This window comes from Phascolarctos cinereus, unplaced genomic scaffold (genome assembly GCF_003287225.1).
Source record: "Phascolarctos cinereus isolate Bilbo 61053 unplaced genomic scaffold, phaCin_HiC Scaffold_9;HRSCAF=440, whole genome shotgun sequence".
Taxonomy (NCBI): domain Eukaryota; kingdom Metazoa; phylum Chordata; class Mammalia; order Diprotodontia; family Phascolarctidae; genus Phascolarctos; species Phascolarctos cinereus.
Window position 1 is genome coordinate 107,004,540 of NW_027556402.1, and position 12,811 is coordinate 107,017,350.

The following is a 12,811-nucleotide window of genomic DNA, read 5'->3' on the forward strand; positions in this document are numbered from 1 at the left end:
TTAAACAATTTCTGAATCTCATTTATCTTACCTATAAATAAGGAGTGTGAAAGAGAAATTCTTTATTCACATAGGTAATAGGGTTTTTCCTCCCATGAAAATGACATATATATGTGTATATACATGTGTGTGTATACATACATACACACACACATAAGTTAGAAATTTTATTAGTTTCTGCATGAGAAACTCCTAATAATGCAGATCAGTACCTTCTCTACAATTTATAATCTTGAGTTGCCTGGTGGCTTGCAAGTGGCTTGTTCATGGTCACACAACTAGTCTAAGTAAACAGGAGGCCTCAAACCCCAGTGTTCCTGATTCTGAGGCCACTATGTCAAGCTGCCTCTTGAAAGATTATTTTTTGGAATGCCTGGTTATCAAGAAGTACGATATCACTATATGCTTAGGTAACATGGATCAACTAGATGGTAGGGGCATTTCTTGGAGAATGCACAGATATTTCCTACATAGTTTCAGTCCACTGAATAGAAGGAAGCTAGTAGATATGAGGAGGCTCACACTCTGTAACAGGAGTGAAGAAAGAGAGTCCTTTCATTGGCTGAGCTGACTCATGAGTTGTGCAAAGAAAAAAAAAATCAAACTATTTGGCTCTTGGGAATTCTCTTTCTATCCAGATGTGAAATATGTAGACTATTTGGAGTTGGTCCCCAGAGCTGGGTGGAGCAGAAGTGACTGCCCTGTCTCTCACCCTGCCTCAAAGAGATGCGGAGCACATGGTTGTCTTTAATTCTGTGTTTGTTATTTTCTGATCTTTGGTGAATAGAAGTCTCCAGGTAACCTTGTAAGCCTTGAAAGACCTTGAAGGTTGGGCTGTGGCCAAAGCATTATCCAGCCACTAGCATGGTTTCAGCAGCAGTATCCACATGGACAGCACTGGTAACAGAGTCCATACAAACAGCAGTGGCTGACAGCATAGAAAGATTCTGTATTGGACACTGGCCATTGCCAGGACAGGAGATGAGCTTGGCCTGGCTTACCAGCAAAACTGATGATGGTAAAATATAAAATGCCTAATTAGCATACTGCAAAACTGCTTTATGTTCTGATGAGATTTAAAATATTGGCCTCCCAACTGACTGCAATTATAGCTTTAAGTTACTAAATTCTTTCCTATTCATTCTGTTAATGCATACTGTGATTCTTTTATGTTTAACATTTCTCTGTGTGTAGGAATAAACTACCTGTACCATACCTGATTCATGTTGTACATTGAATGCCTCTTTTACTTTCCACTTTGTCGGGGGGGGGGGGGCCCAAACATGAGCCGTAACTCAAGCTATAATTAGCTCACTCCTAGGACGCGAAGGTGAAGGCTTGTTAGCAAGCGTGTGAGAACAGGGAACCCAATCTTTTTAATTAGGGGTGAGGCTTCCCCAGGAATGAACCCCATCACAAAATGCTTAACTAGACAGAGGACAAGGTTGGGTAGGCACTCCAGCTCCCATTCTCCCAGCAATGGTTGTTCTATGCTGGACATAAAAGATGCGATTCTAAATGATGACCCCTGTGTAAAGTTCTATATTTTTTTAAAAGGCTGTGAAAAATTGGATAATTTCTATAAAAACTATAAGCTACTTGACAATTATAAGAGAACAATTATTACAAACATGAAAACCTGTTAAGGCCCTCTGAGAAGGGGTTTTGCTAATGACTTCTCATTCTCCCTGTGTTTCTGAAATGAAAAGAGACCAATATTGAAAGGGCTGGCAGTGATACAAATGTCTAGTAGTGCTTTTCACCAACTACCAGTTGCTGCTGTTTTTGAAACTCATTTCTACTCTCCTGCTGAGAGAGGCAATTCATTGTTTTAAGGTTCTACAGCAAGCATTATTTTTATTTGAAAACCACTGTTAGTGGAAAGCTATAAATGTAAACTAGGATTTCATATATAAATATAGGAAAGCTATAACTTACCATTTTAAACCATTTGTTTTTAAAAATTAGTCTCAGCCTTTTACTTTTACATTTCAGTACCCACCCATTCCATGCCATTAAATATATTTTTAAAAGTGAATTAGACTACTTCTCTCCCATTTCTTTTAAGTTAAAAAAAATCCAAAAGAAGAAAGATAAACTAATGGATAGATAATTCTGGCCTCTGAGCCAGGATGACTTGGGCTCAATTCTCACTTCTGACACATATTGTCTGTGGCCCTAGGCACGTCACTTAACTTCTCAATACTGCCATGCAATTGAAACCTCAAGTTACAAAAATATCCTGATCTATACTGGTCCCAGAAGTTCCTCACTGGAACCTCTATATTCTGATGAAATCACAGGTCTGGTTAAAAAAAATTAATCCAAATTTCCTGAATTTTTGAAGAAAAGTACATTTCTAGCGATTTGGTGTATTATCTAAATAGATTTCATTTAAAAAGAAAATTAGATAGTAGGTGAATATGGGACCTCTTAGTATCTAAGTAATGATAAGTTAATATAATGATGTGATGATATCATTATAATATCATTATTATATTAAAAACATCATTTATATTTTTATATAATATGGTAATAATGATATGGCAACTAAGTAATAATGGGTAGCTAGGTGGCTCAGAGCATAGAATCCTGGGGCTGGAGTTGGGAAGACTCATCTTCTTGAGTTCAAGTCTGGCCTCTGGCACTTACTAGCTCTGTGACCCTGGGCAACTAACTTAAACCTGTTTACCTCAATTTCTCAACTGTAAAAATAAGCTAGAGAAGGAAGTGGCAAATCATTCCAGTATCTTTGCCAAGAAAACCCCCAGTAGAGTTATGAAGGGCCGGATACAAAAAACAACTGAACAACAACAAAAGTAATGATAACATTTTCCCCAATTTTATTCTTGGGTTCAGGCAAGGTTCCCTACAACTCTGAGTTAGTCAACAAATATTTATTAAGAACTTAACATGTGCAAGCATTGGGCTGAATGCTGGTGATGGTTGCTGTCCTTCATTGTCAAAGGAGACCAAAATGATATCACTATGTTGAGGTCAAGGTACAGTGTGTCCCACTGTGACTGATCAGACCAACACAAGCTCAGAAGGCTCTACCACAGGTCGGGTACAAAGAGTCTACATAAACATCTGGAGTGGAGATGTCTCTAAATTTGCACATCTCAGGTTTCTTTTGAGCTACCGCAATTCTGCTTCGCTCAGAGAACAGTGCCTTCTTTGATGTCGGCACACCATGCTGGGCAGTCCTTTGCCAGTGTCTCCCATGTCACACAACTGGCTCCAAAGGATTCAAAGAAGGGCAAAAACAGGGTCCCTGACCTCAAGAAGCTAACATTCTAGTGAAGGAGATGACATACAAAAAGAATTGTAATACACATACATAGTGAAAACAGAAGTTAATCTCAAAGGGAAAGCCTTACAGTGTGAGTGGGGTGACTACAGAAAGTGGGATATGAGCTGAATCTTGAAGGAAACCAGGCAAGCCAGGAGGTGGAGATGAGGAGGGAGAGAATAAGCTTCTCTAATGTCCAAATAGCTCTCCAAATGTGTCCCAACTGCCCCCAACAACTATAATCATCATCTATCATTTGCTATGCATGGACTATGCAGCTAGGATAGTGATAATGTGAGCATTCCCAGTCTATGAGGAAATTTGTCTACAATGAAACCCTTATGATGTAACCCAAGGAGTAGTATCATAGCTAGTGTCTAGATTCCAAAATCATCTCATTTAAGATATCAAAGAAAACCCAGTAAACTGAAATGGGTGGAATCTTAAGTCAGATACGATCTGAAATGAGTTGACCAGAAAGTCACAAAATCCATAAGAGAGACAAGCCTCAAGCAAGACCAGCAGTAACAAGGTTATAACGAGAAAGAGTTATTAATGCACCAAGGAAGTATATTCATAGTATAGAAAAAGGTGAAACCTGAGGATATAGATTCAAATCCAGGCTCTGAGACTTAATACCTGTGGAACCCTAAGCAAGTCACTTAATCCTGATGGCTTCTGCAGCCTTGTGCCAGATCCTTATAATGGTGAGATGGTGGCGTGGGAAAGGTGGTGGGAAGGGTCAGCCTAGCTGATTACTATGGAACTCCTTCAGCACCAAACACAAGATCAAGAGACACCGAGAGAGATTCCTAATTACCATTTTTACCTTCTCTCCTTACAGGAGAAAAAAAACCACTCATTTAAATTGACTGAGATAATTCAGACTTTTTTTTATACACAGAGAAAAAGTTCAATATTGTTTTATGAAGACTAGTTAAAAGTAACTCAAAGAAGTGTTTGTTATCCTTTTAAAAATAAATAGTTTATAAAGGAGGACTTGAGGCTGGGAGAGGGGGGATATTCAGGAATGAGAATGATGTTTAAACAAAAGACATCAATAAAAGTTATTTAAAAACTTTAAAAGTAGAATTTGAATTTGTAAACAAAAAACAGACCCCAAAAAAAAGATTGAAAAGAGTTCAATTAACACAATTATTCTCAAGAAAGATCTTTGGAATAAAACACACTAACCAAGAAACAGATGTGTCAAACAACTTGCTCTTAATAATTTTTTTTTTTACTTTAAAATAGCAAGTCCATCTAGAGCATAAAATACAAACTGGCAACAAGAAAACTAAAGTTATTTAGAACACATGAGGCTCTAGAAGCCCAGTCTCCAAAGTCATGGCTATCAAAAGTTGAACTTGTAAAGGTTCCAAAGGAAAATTTTATTTGAAATATTTCAAAGCACTTTTTTCCCCTTTGTACATGCAAAAACAATTGCTTGATGTTTCCCAGAGCAGTGACAAGTTTTTGTTATTCTTTAAAAATACTTCACACTCATGCTCAAAGATCCTGACACTTAATTGTTAGCAAGCTGTTTCCATTTCTAAACTCGAGTCTGTTTTCCTTTCTCAACCAGAAAGTGCTTGATGTTTTGAGGTGTTTTTTTTTTCCCCAAGGGGGTGATGGAGAGGAAGGAGTCAGGGACAAGTAGGATGTGAAAGAGAACAGCAAGAGGAAACAGTGCTCTGGTTTGGCTCTTCTGGGAGGCCCTTGCTAACCTTTCACTTTGAGCAGGTGTAAAACCTTCTCCTTGGGGAAATGGCTGGTCTCTCGCTCTCTTTTTTTTCCCTTGCTCTCCAGCTACTCCCTCCAAAGTGCTGGGGGTGTGTGAAAGAGATTGGGGCAACTTTGAAGGAAGGGATGAACCGATACGGATTCCTCCCCCACCCTTTCACTCATGAAACTGTACGTGGGCTGCAGCATTGTAAATAAGCTATTAATGCAGCCTTTTGAGTGAGCTGATTCCCACACAGTCCAGGTGCCTGAAAAACAGCCTTACAGAGTGCATTAGCAAAATCAGTTAACTTGAGTTTACTTTCATGGCAATTCTATAGAAGATATGCTTATTTTTTTGTGGGGGGGGGGGTCTCCATTATGCTAGATTTAACCAATGTAGAAAACAGAGGCCAGCTCATTTTAGCTACTACAAAAAGCAGTCCCTGCCCTCAAGGGACTTACATTTACTGGGAAAAAGCAATAGGTACACAGATAAGTAAATAGAAGATAATTTGAAGTAAGAGCAAAAAGAAAAAACTAGGGAGATAAATTTTTCCTTTCCTTTGAACTTAGCAGGTAGCACCTGAAGAAAGTAGGTGACTTTTGTTTTGCTTTTTTTTTTTTTGTGAGGCAATCAGGGTTAAATGACTTGCCCAGGGTCACACAGCTAGTAAGTGTTAAGTGTCCGAGGCTGGATTTGAAGTCAGGTCCTCCTGACTCCAAGGCCAGAGCTCTATTCATTGCACCACCTAGCCACCCTGAAAGTAGATGACTCTTGAAGAAAGCAGTAGACTCTAAGAGGTGAAGGGGAGAAAAGTATATTCTTGGAACAGCCTAGGCAAAGGAGGTGGGAAATGGAATTCCAAATTCACAGAATAGCTAGTAGGCCACTATGGCTGAAACATTATTGCAAGTCTGTTAGCATGTCACAAAACTCCAGCTCCTAACTAAACCTGATCTTAGGAATTCGGAAATTACTTATGTCTGTCTGTCTGTCTCTGTCTCTGTCTCTGTCTCGCTCTCCCTCTCTCTCTCTCCTCCGAGAAGACACTAATTCAGTTACACAGATACGTTAGCTTGTCAGGTCTATCACCATATATCTCTCTAAAAAGTATTCTATATTGCAACCTTCCATGAAGGTCTGGAGCCAAACACTCATTTTTATTGACTAGTTGTAAACATGGTAATGAGAGCAAAGGGGTGGAAGGAAATATGTAAAAACATAACACAGAAAACTGGTCATTGGAAAATAAGTGATTTCTAAGACAAGATGAATTAATACAATTCCATTTGGTTAAGATAAAAAATGAAAGTCTGAAATCACTTGCTTTTTTCAGATGACTGATAATTCAACTATGATGAAACTCAGAGGTCACAGACTAGAGCTATTCACATATTATTGCAATATGTCTCTTTGATTCTATGTTTCCTTTTTAACAGGTTCCTTACACTTCCTATGTTGTTACTGTCACCATAATTTGCAAAGCATTTTTTTAACCTCTTTCTGCTCTTTTCTCAGAAATGCTTGTCAAGCACCTTGGTTATTCTGAATGTTATATAGAAATCCTCATTGATACATAGATCACCAACAATGATTTTGGCAGAATAAGTGATAATCACCTTTGGAGATGACTCTTGGAGTGAAAAAAACCCACCATGACCACTCTACTCTAAGCCGAAAGTACAAAAAAAGAATAATCACCCATCTAACATACAAATTGAGTGGAAATGAATATATTCCAAGTTTCTAACACCTTCTCCCTGCTTCCTCAGAAAAAGATTCTGTAACTTACTAGATATGTTACCTTGAACAGATCACTTCAGTAGGCTATGTTTATTTATGAGACATTTAGATGGGAAAAAAAGGAAGGCAGTTCATGGATCATCTAAATTCCATATAGATGGGGTTTATGAAGCCACATGTATATAAATGAAAGTACAATACTGTCCTGTTTCCTTGGGGGAAAACCAGGATGGACGAGTACAATAATAATTTCTTAGGAATTAAGAAAAGGTTTTTTAGAACCTACTGAGTTAAATTTCCAACTTATCTTCTGGTTCGAGATGTGCACCAAAATAGGAATAAAGCTGTAAAGTCTTACTTTTCAAGTTTAACATCCTTTTATAAGATGATGTTATTGTGTCTTAATGCCACTTACCTGCTTCCCATCAAGGGTACAGAGCCTCTTGACAACACCTGAATCTAGTTTAATTGCTTCTGTGATATCAGTTAAGACTTGCTCAAATGAATGGGCTGTCTTTTTATTCAGCAGGATCCTCACAGCTTTTCGGGGCTTCACTCCACTCCGAATCACGGTCACCAATTTGGGCTTGATGAAATCTTTGCTTTCCTTCACATCACTCTTTGTAGAAGCTAATGGCGTCACTGGCCGAGCTGACCCAGCCTTGATGTTCACTGACCAGTTTGGATTAACATTCTTGGTGTAATCAACTTTGCGAAATGGTTCATTAGATGCACATACATAACTTTCACCTAAAAAAAAAAAAACAAAAAAAAAGTAAGTCTTATTAACATCTTTCCTCCCTACAGAAATTGTCCCCCCCCAAGCTGTTTTTTGGCCCAAGAAATAACATTTATGACAATTTTAAATGTTCCAGTAATGAAAAACAGGTTAATTCAATAATTTTTTAAAAATGAGTTCAATTCAAGACAATATGGTAATAAAAGAATGAACCTTGAAATACAATTCAGGAAATCTGGATCCTAGCCCTGACCTTGCAATTAGCTCTGTAACCTTGTCAGGTCATTTCAGAAGGACGTAATAAAGAAAGGATATTGGAAATCCAGCTCTACTACTTTCCTTGTGACTTCAGGGAAAATCTCTTTACCTCTTTGAACCTTAAATACCTTAAGGTACTCATCAGTAAAGCTGGTTCAACTAAAGTGGAGTTCTTTCTTTTTTTAGGGGGGTGGGGAAGGCAATTGGGGTTAAGTGACTTGCCCAGGGTCACACAGCCAGCAAACGTCTGAGGTAGGATTTGAACTCAGGTCCTCCTGACTCCAGGGCAGGAATTCTTAACTTAGGTTCTGTGAATGTGTTTTTTAAAAATATTTTTATAATTGTATTTCAGTACAATTAATTTCCTTTGTAATCCTATGTATTGTATTTTATGCATTTAGAAGCAGTATTCTGAAACGGAATCCACAGGTTTCAACAGACACAAGTGTCAAGGACACAAAAACAATGTAAAAACCCCTAGACTAGATGATTCTAAAGGTCACTTTTGACTTCTAAATCTATGATTCCAATCTATAAAAGGTTTTTCTTTTTGGAAAGAAAAAATAAATTTATTTTATGCCAATTAGGGAAACAACTCTGATGTTATTCATGTCCCCAATCCAAAGATCCTACTTTAGTTCAATTCAACACTGCATCTTCACAGGGTTGACCAAGTAACATTCGAAGATCATTTATTCAACAAACTGATGGTCACACAAATGAAGAATTTAAAGTTTTGATAAGGCAAAGAAACAAAAATCTCAGTGAGATTTCTTTTCACTAAGGAATCAGATTTGCAGAAGAAACAACTTTCCACATGTCCATTCAAAAATTCTTAATGTCATTATGTAATAAATAAAATTAATCCATTCAAAGTGCCTTGGTATCTTCTGCCTAAGTTTCCTCACAATCATTGAATCAATAATATTTTTAAATAGTTTTTACTAATAAGTAACTGGACACTTCAAAATTTTGAAAGAAAAAGTTAGATTTGTACAAGCATAGTCACATTATTTCTGTGACTGTGGGCATATCACTGAACTTCTCTGAGGCTCAACTTAGACTAAAGTCCTTTTAGTCTCTAAAATTCTATAAATCTATTATCTTTTAATTATATCAGCATCATGTTAAATGAATACTGTATCTGTTTAACATATATATTGTCACACATATATGCTACTACAGATATATATTACATATAGATATAGATATATTTTTCCAGACCTGTGATTTATTATCAGGCATAGTCCTGGTGTGGAAACTCCTTCCACTAATGTAAATCAGCAACTCATTGGTAGATTAAAGTCTCAGTGCCTGGTACACTGAGAGATTAAGCGATTTGTCTATGGTCACACAGGCAGAACTGGAACCCAGATCTTGACTCCAAGGTGAATCCTCGGGATACTATATCATGCTGCCTCGTATCTAAGTAACTGTGTGGGGGTAGGGGTAGGACATGGTGTTATCTCCACCAAGGCAGATCACAGTCTATGTATAACTTAGTAGATAATTACCTAAGTCTCAAAGAGTTTAAGTGATTTGCTCATAGTCAGAGGTAGGACTAGAACTCAGGTCTGATTACAAGTCCAGCACTCTATCCTATGCCAAGCTACCACTAATATTTTTGGGAGATCTAGATGGGTGAGAAAATTAGCACAGGAAACTCCTAGTGAGAAAATTTCCTCTACTGATGCTATTCTACAACTTATAGACTTAAAGAGTTTCTTGGGGCACCCATGAAGTTAAGTGACTAGTCCAAGGTCACTCAGATAATATATGCCCACTGTAGGTGGGATTTGACACCAAATCTTCCTGACTCCAAGATAAGTTCTCTATTCACTGGGATATATTGATTCTAATATATACATAAGAAATTAAAATAGTAATAAAAAGGTGTTCATCTGGAAGACACAAAATGTTTTTACTTTTATAAGAACTAAATGTTTAGCAAAGATTCATCCTTACAGTATCCCTACAGTTGTATAAAACATAATTTTCTTATTCAAAAAAAGGAAAACCAATCATGAGAAAATTTGCCAAGAGCACATAATAAGTGTTCACAGAATATAAGCCTCCTGACAAGGACTGCTTTGTTTTTGCCTTTGTAGCCCCAGCTACTTTCTCCAGTAACTAGCATATAGTAGGTGCTTCATCAAGGCTTATTGAATGTTTCACTGGCTCAGTAGCAAAACCAAGACTACAAGAATCATTGCAAAAAGTAGTTAAGCCTTCTAATTAAAAGTATTTCTATGAATATAGTTTATAGATAGGTTATTGTTCAAATGACTAGAGGACAGCTGACCTCAGGATCTTACAAAGAAGCCAAGTCTGAACTCTAGCCCCAATACAGATAATTTTATTCAACGTCAGAGTTGCAATGCAGTTTTATTTGTGTGTCTGGAGAAGGAATTTCTCAACTCTGACTTATTAGTCTGGTTCACCTAATATACTCTAGAAGAGATCTAATTTGATTTTAATCCAATAAAAAAAGTGACCATATATTTTGAACAGGTATGCAAGAACTAAGCTAATTTATAAACTTCCTTTGATTTTAAGCCAAAAGCAAATTGCACAATAGGAAATAGTAAAAAAAAAGTTAACTGGGGGCAATACTAAATATTATTTCTAAACAACATTAAATACTAAATATTTAAAATTTTAATATTAAATATTAAAAGCCTCTATTTTTGTCCAAAGGTACTTCAAAATCAATGAAATGGTAAGGAAGGGAAGAGATACTATGGCCAAATGATAGCAGAGAAAAATAAGACAGCTGGGATATGCCTTTATTGCAGCAGAAGGCAGAGGGAACTGAACAGGCAAAGATGGTAAAAGAAAGAAAACAAAGCAAAAGAATGGATTTTGTAAATTAATGTATTCCCTGCATAGAAGATTTCCAATGACCTAAGCAATATGCCAAACAGAAAAGCTAAAGCCTACTTTCCAAATTTTTCTGCATTCCTTTCAACACTCATTTCCCCTAATTGGCTTCAAAAAAAATCATAGTTCAAAAAAAAGTGCCTGAAATAAGAGCTTTGCATCCCATGTTTCTCTGAGTTTGTATTGCATAAGTTCTTGGGTTTTTCCCCCTTTTTCAAATGCATCTAAGAGTTTAAAATAATTCATTCAAAATGCACATGACTAAGTCTTTTCCCAGTCCCTACCACTCTAGAGATTAAACGAAAAGGAGACAAAGCCTTGCTCTCCAGATATATTATAGGGTTTCACCAATTTTTGGCCAAAGTCTTGGCACAGCTTTAGTCAATAAGTATGGAATTTCTGAGCTCATTTAGGACCATCTTGGGCCTTTCCCCAAACTTTTTCTACAACACAGCAAAATCTTGGTGTCATCAAGTTTGTCTGCAAAAAAAAGACAACTTTACAACCAAATGGTAACCGAAGTCCAAATCTCAACTTTATCCATGTTACTTCACTTTGCAGCCCTGACAGCTGGTTAACATTCCACTTCAAGAAGCTCTGAATTTAGTCTAAAAACAAAATTCCTTTAAACCCAAAGGAACTTTTCCAGTCTGAAAAACCACATTAGCCTAACCACACCCAATAACTTCTTTGCTATTCTCTATAAGTATCCCCTTGTAGTAAAAATGTCCAAGAATTTCCCACAAACACAAAAAGGAAGAAGAATCTTTATTAAATACTTTTTAAAATTTGCATCATTGACTTATTTTCTTTATGTTAATAGCCAAAGGTCTGTGTTCAAGTGGTACAGCTGAAAGAGAACTGGAATTGGAGACAACGCATCTGAATTAAAATCCTACTCTGCTACCTACTGCTTCTATGATCGAGGGCAACTCACTAAGTCTTCTGAGCCTCAGTTTACTCATTTGTAAAATGAGGAATTTGAACTAGATGACATGGATGGATGGACGGATCTATACCTATGATGCTATGAATTGAATTATCTAAAAACATTGTGATCTGACTTCAAATTTGACAAGTTGAGAAGATATGAAAATTCTTCAAAGTCGTATAATAATCAGCAGGGACAATTCTTTTGGCCACTAAGTACTCAGCTTGTTAGACTACATAGTATCCTTTTCTTGAAAAATTATAAATATGGCCCTTTATTATCTTATTCTCTAAAGGTACATTTAGCCTGACAGATAAAGACTGAAAAACATAATGACTGATGAGGAAGAATATCTGAGTCTTCATTCCTGTAGGGTAATATTATGATCAAGGCAGTTAGGGGGCACAGTGGGTAGAACAGCCTGAAATCAGGAAGACTCATCTTCCTGACTCCAAATCTGGCCTCAGACACTTACTAGCTGTGTCACTTACTGGATGAGTAACTTAATCCTGTTTACCTCAGTTTCCTCATCTGTCAAAGGAGCTGGAGAAGGAAATGGCAAACCACTCCAGTATCTTTGCCAGGAAAGCCCCAAATAGGGTCATGAAGAGTTGGACACCACTGAAAATAACTGAACTGAAAGATCCTTACAGTCTAAGGTCAAATCCTAGCTCTGTCATTTACTAGTCCTGTGATCTTAGGCAATTCCCTCAAACTCTCTGGATGTAGTTTCCTCAACTGTTAAATGAAGGGCTTAGACTAGATGACCTCACAGGTACCCAAGAGCACTAAATCGATAACCTATTATTCTTGTGATGAGAAGGAAAACTTATTAATAAAGAACCCATTATAGAGGAATAATATTAAATATCAAAGGATATTTTCTCCTCTTTTGGTCAGCCAAATTTTCAGCCAAGAAACTCAAGACTGCAGAAGAATCTTGGCAAACTGTTTCGCACAGGGTGTTATTGCCCATGTCTGGAACTGCTTTCTCCAATATACAGCTCAAATGCCATTTCCTTGTCCCCCAGTTATTAGCTCTCTCTCTCTTAAAATTATTTTGTATTATTTTACATATTTTGTCCTATTTGTATATTTTGCATTATTTTGTATATATACTTTTCTCCTCATCCATTAAATAATGAGGTTGTACTAGTAGCCTCTAAAGTCCCTTTTCAGGTCTAAATCTCTGATTGTATTATCTTAAATACTTTGTAATCTCTTATCTGTGTGCCTGTTATA

The 12,811-nt window shown here is 36.9% G+C and overlaps 1 protein-coding gene across 5 annotated transcripts in view; it reads right to left on the reverse strand.

Moving 5' to 3' along the window:
• Positions 1-12,811, reverse strand: part of DCLK2 (doublecortin like kinase 2) — a 212,427-nt gene that overhangs the window by 176,693 nt on the left and 22,923 nt on the right. For all 5 annotated transcript variants that reach the window (XR_002326070.2, XM_078148465.1, XM_078148463.1 and 2 more), the window contains exon 2: positions 7,177-7,511. Coding sequence is in view for 4 of the 5 variants with exons in the window: in XM_078148465.1 (XP_078004591.1) it covers positions 7,177-7,511 (335 nt within the window). In the remaining variant the exon portion in view is untranslated. The remainder of the gene's footprint in view (positions 1-7,176; positions 7,512-12,811) is intronic.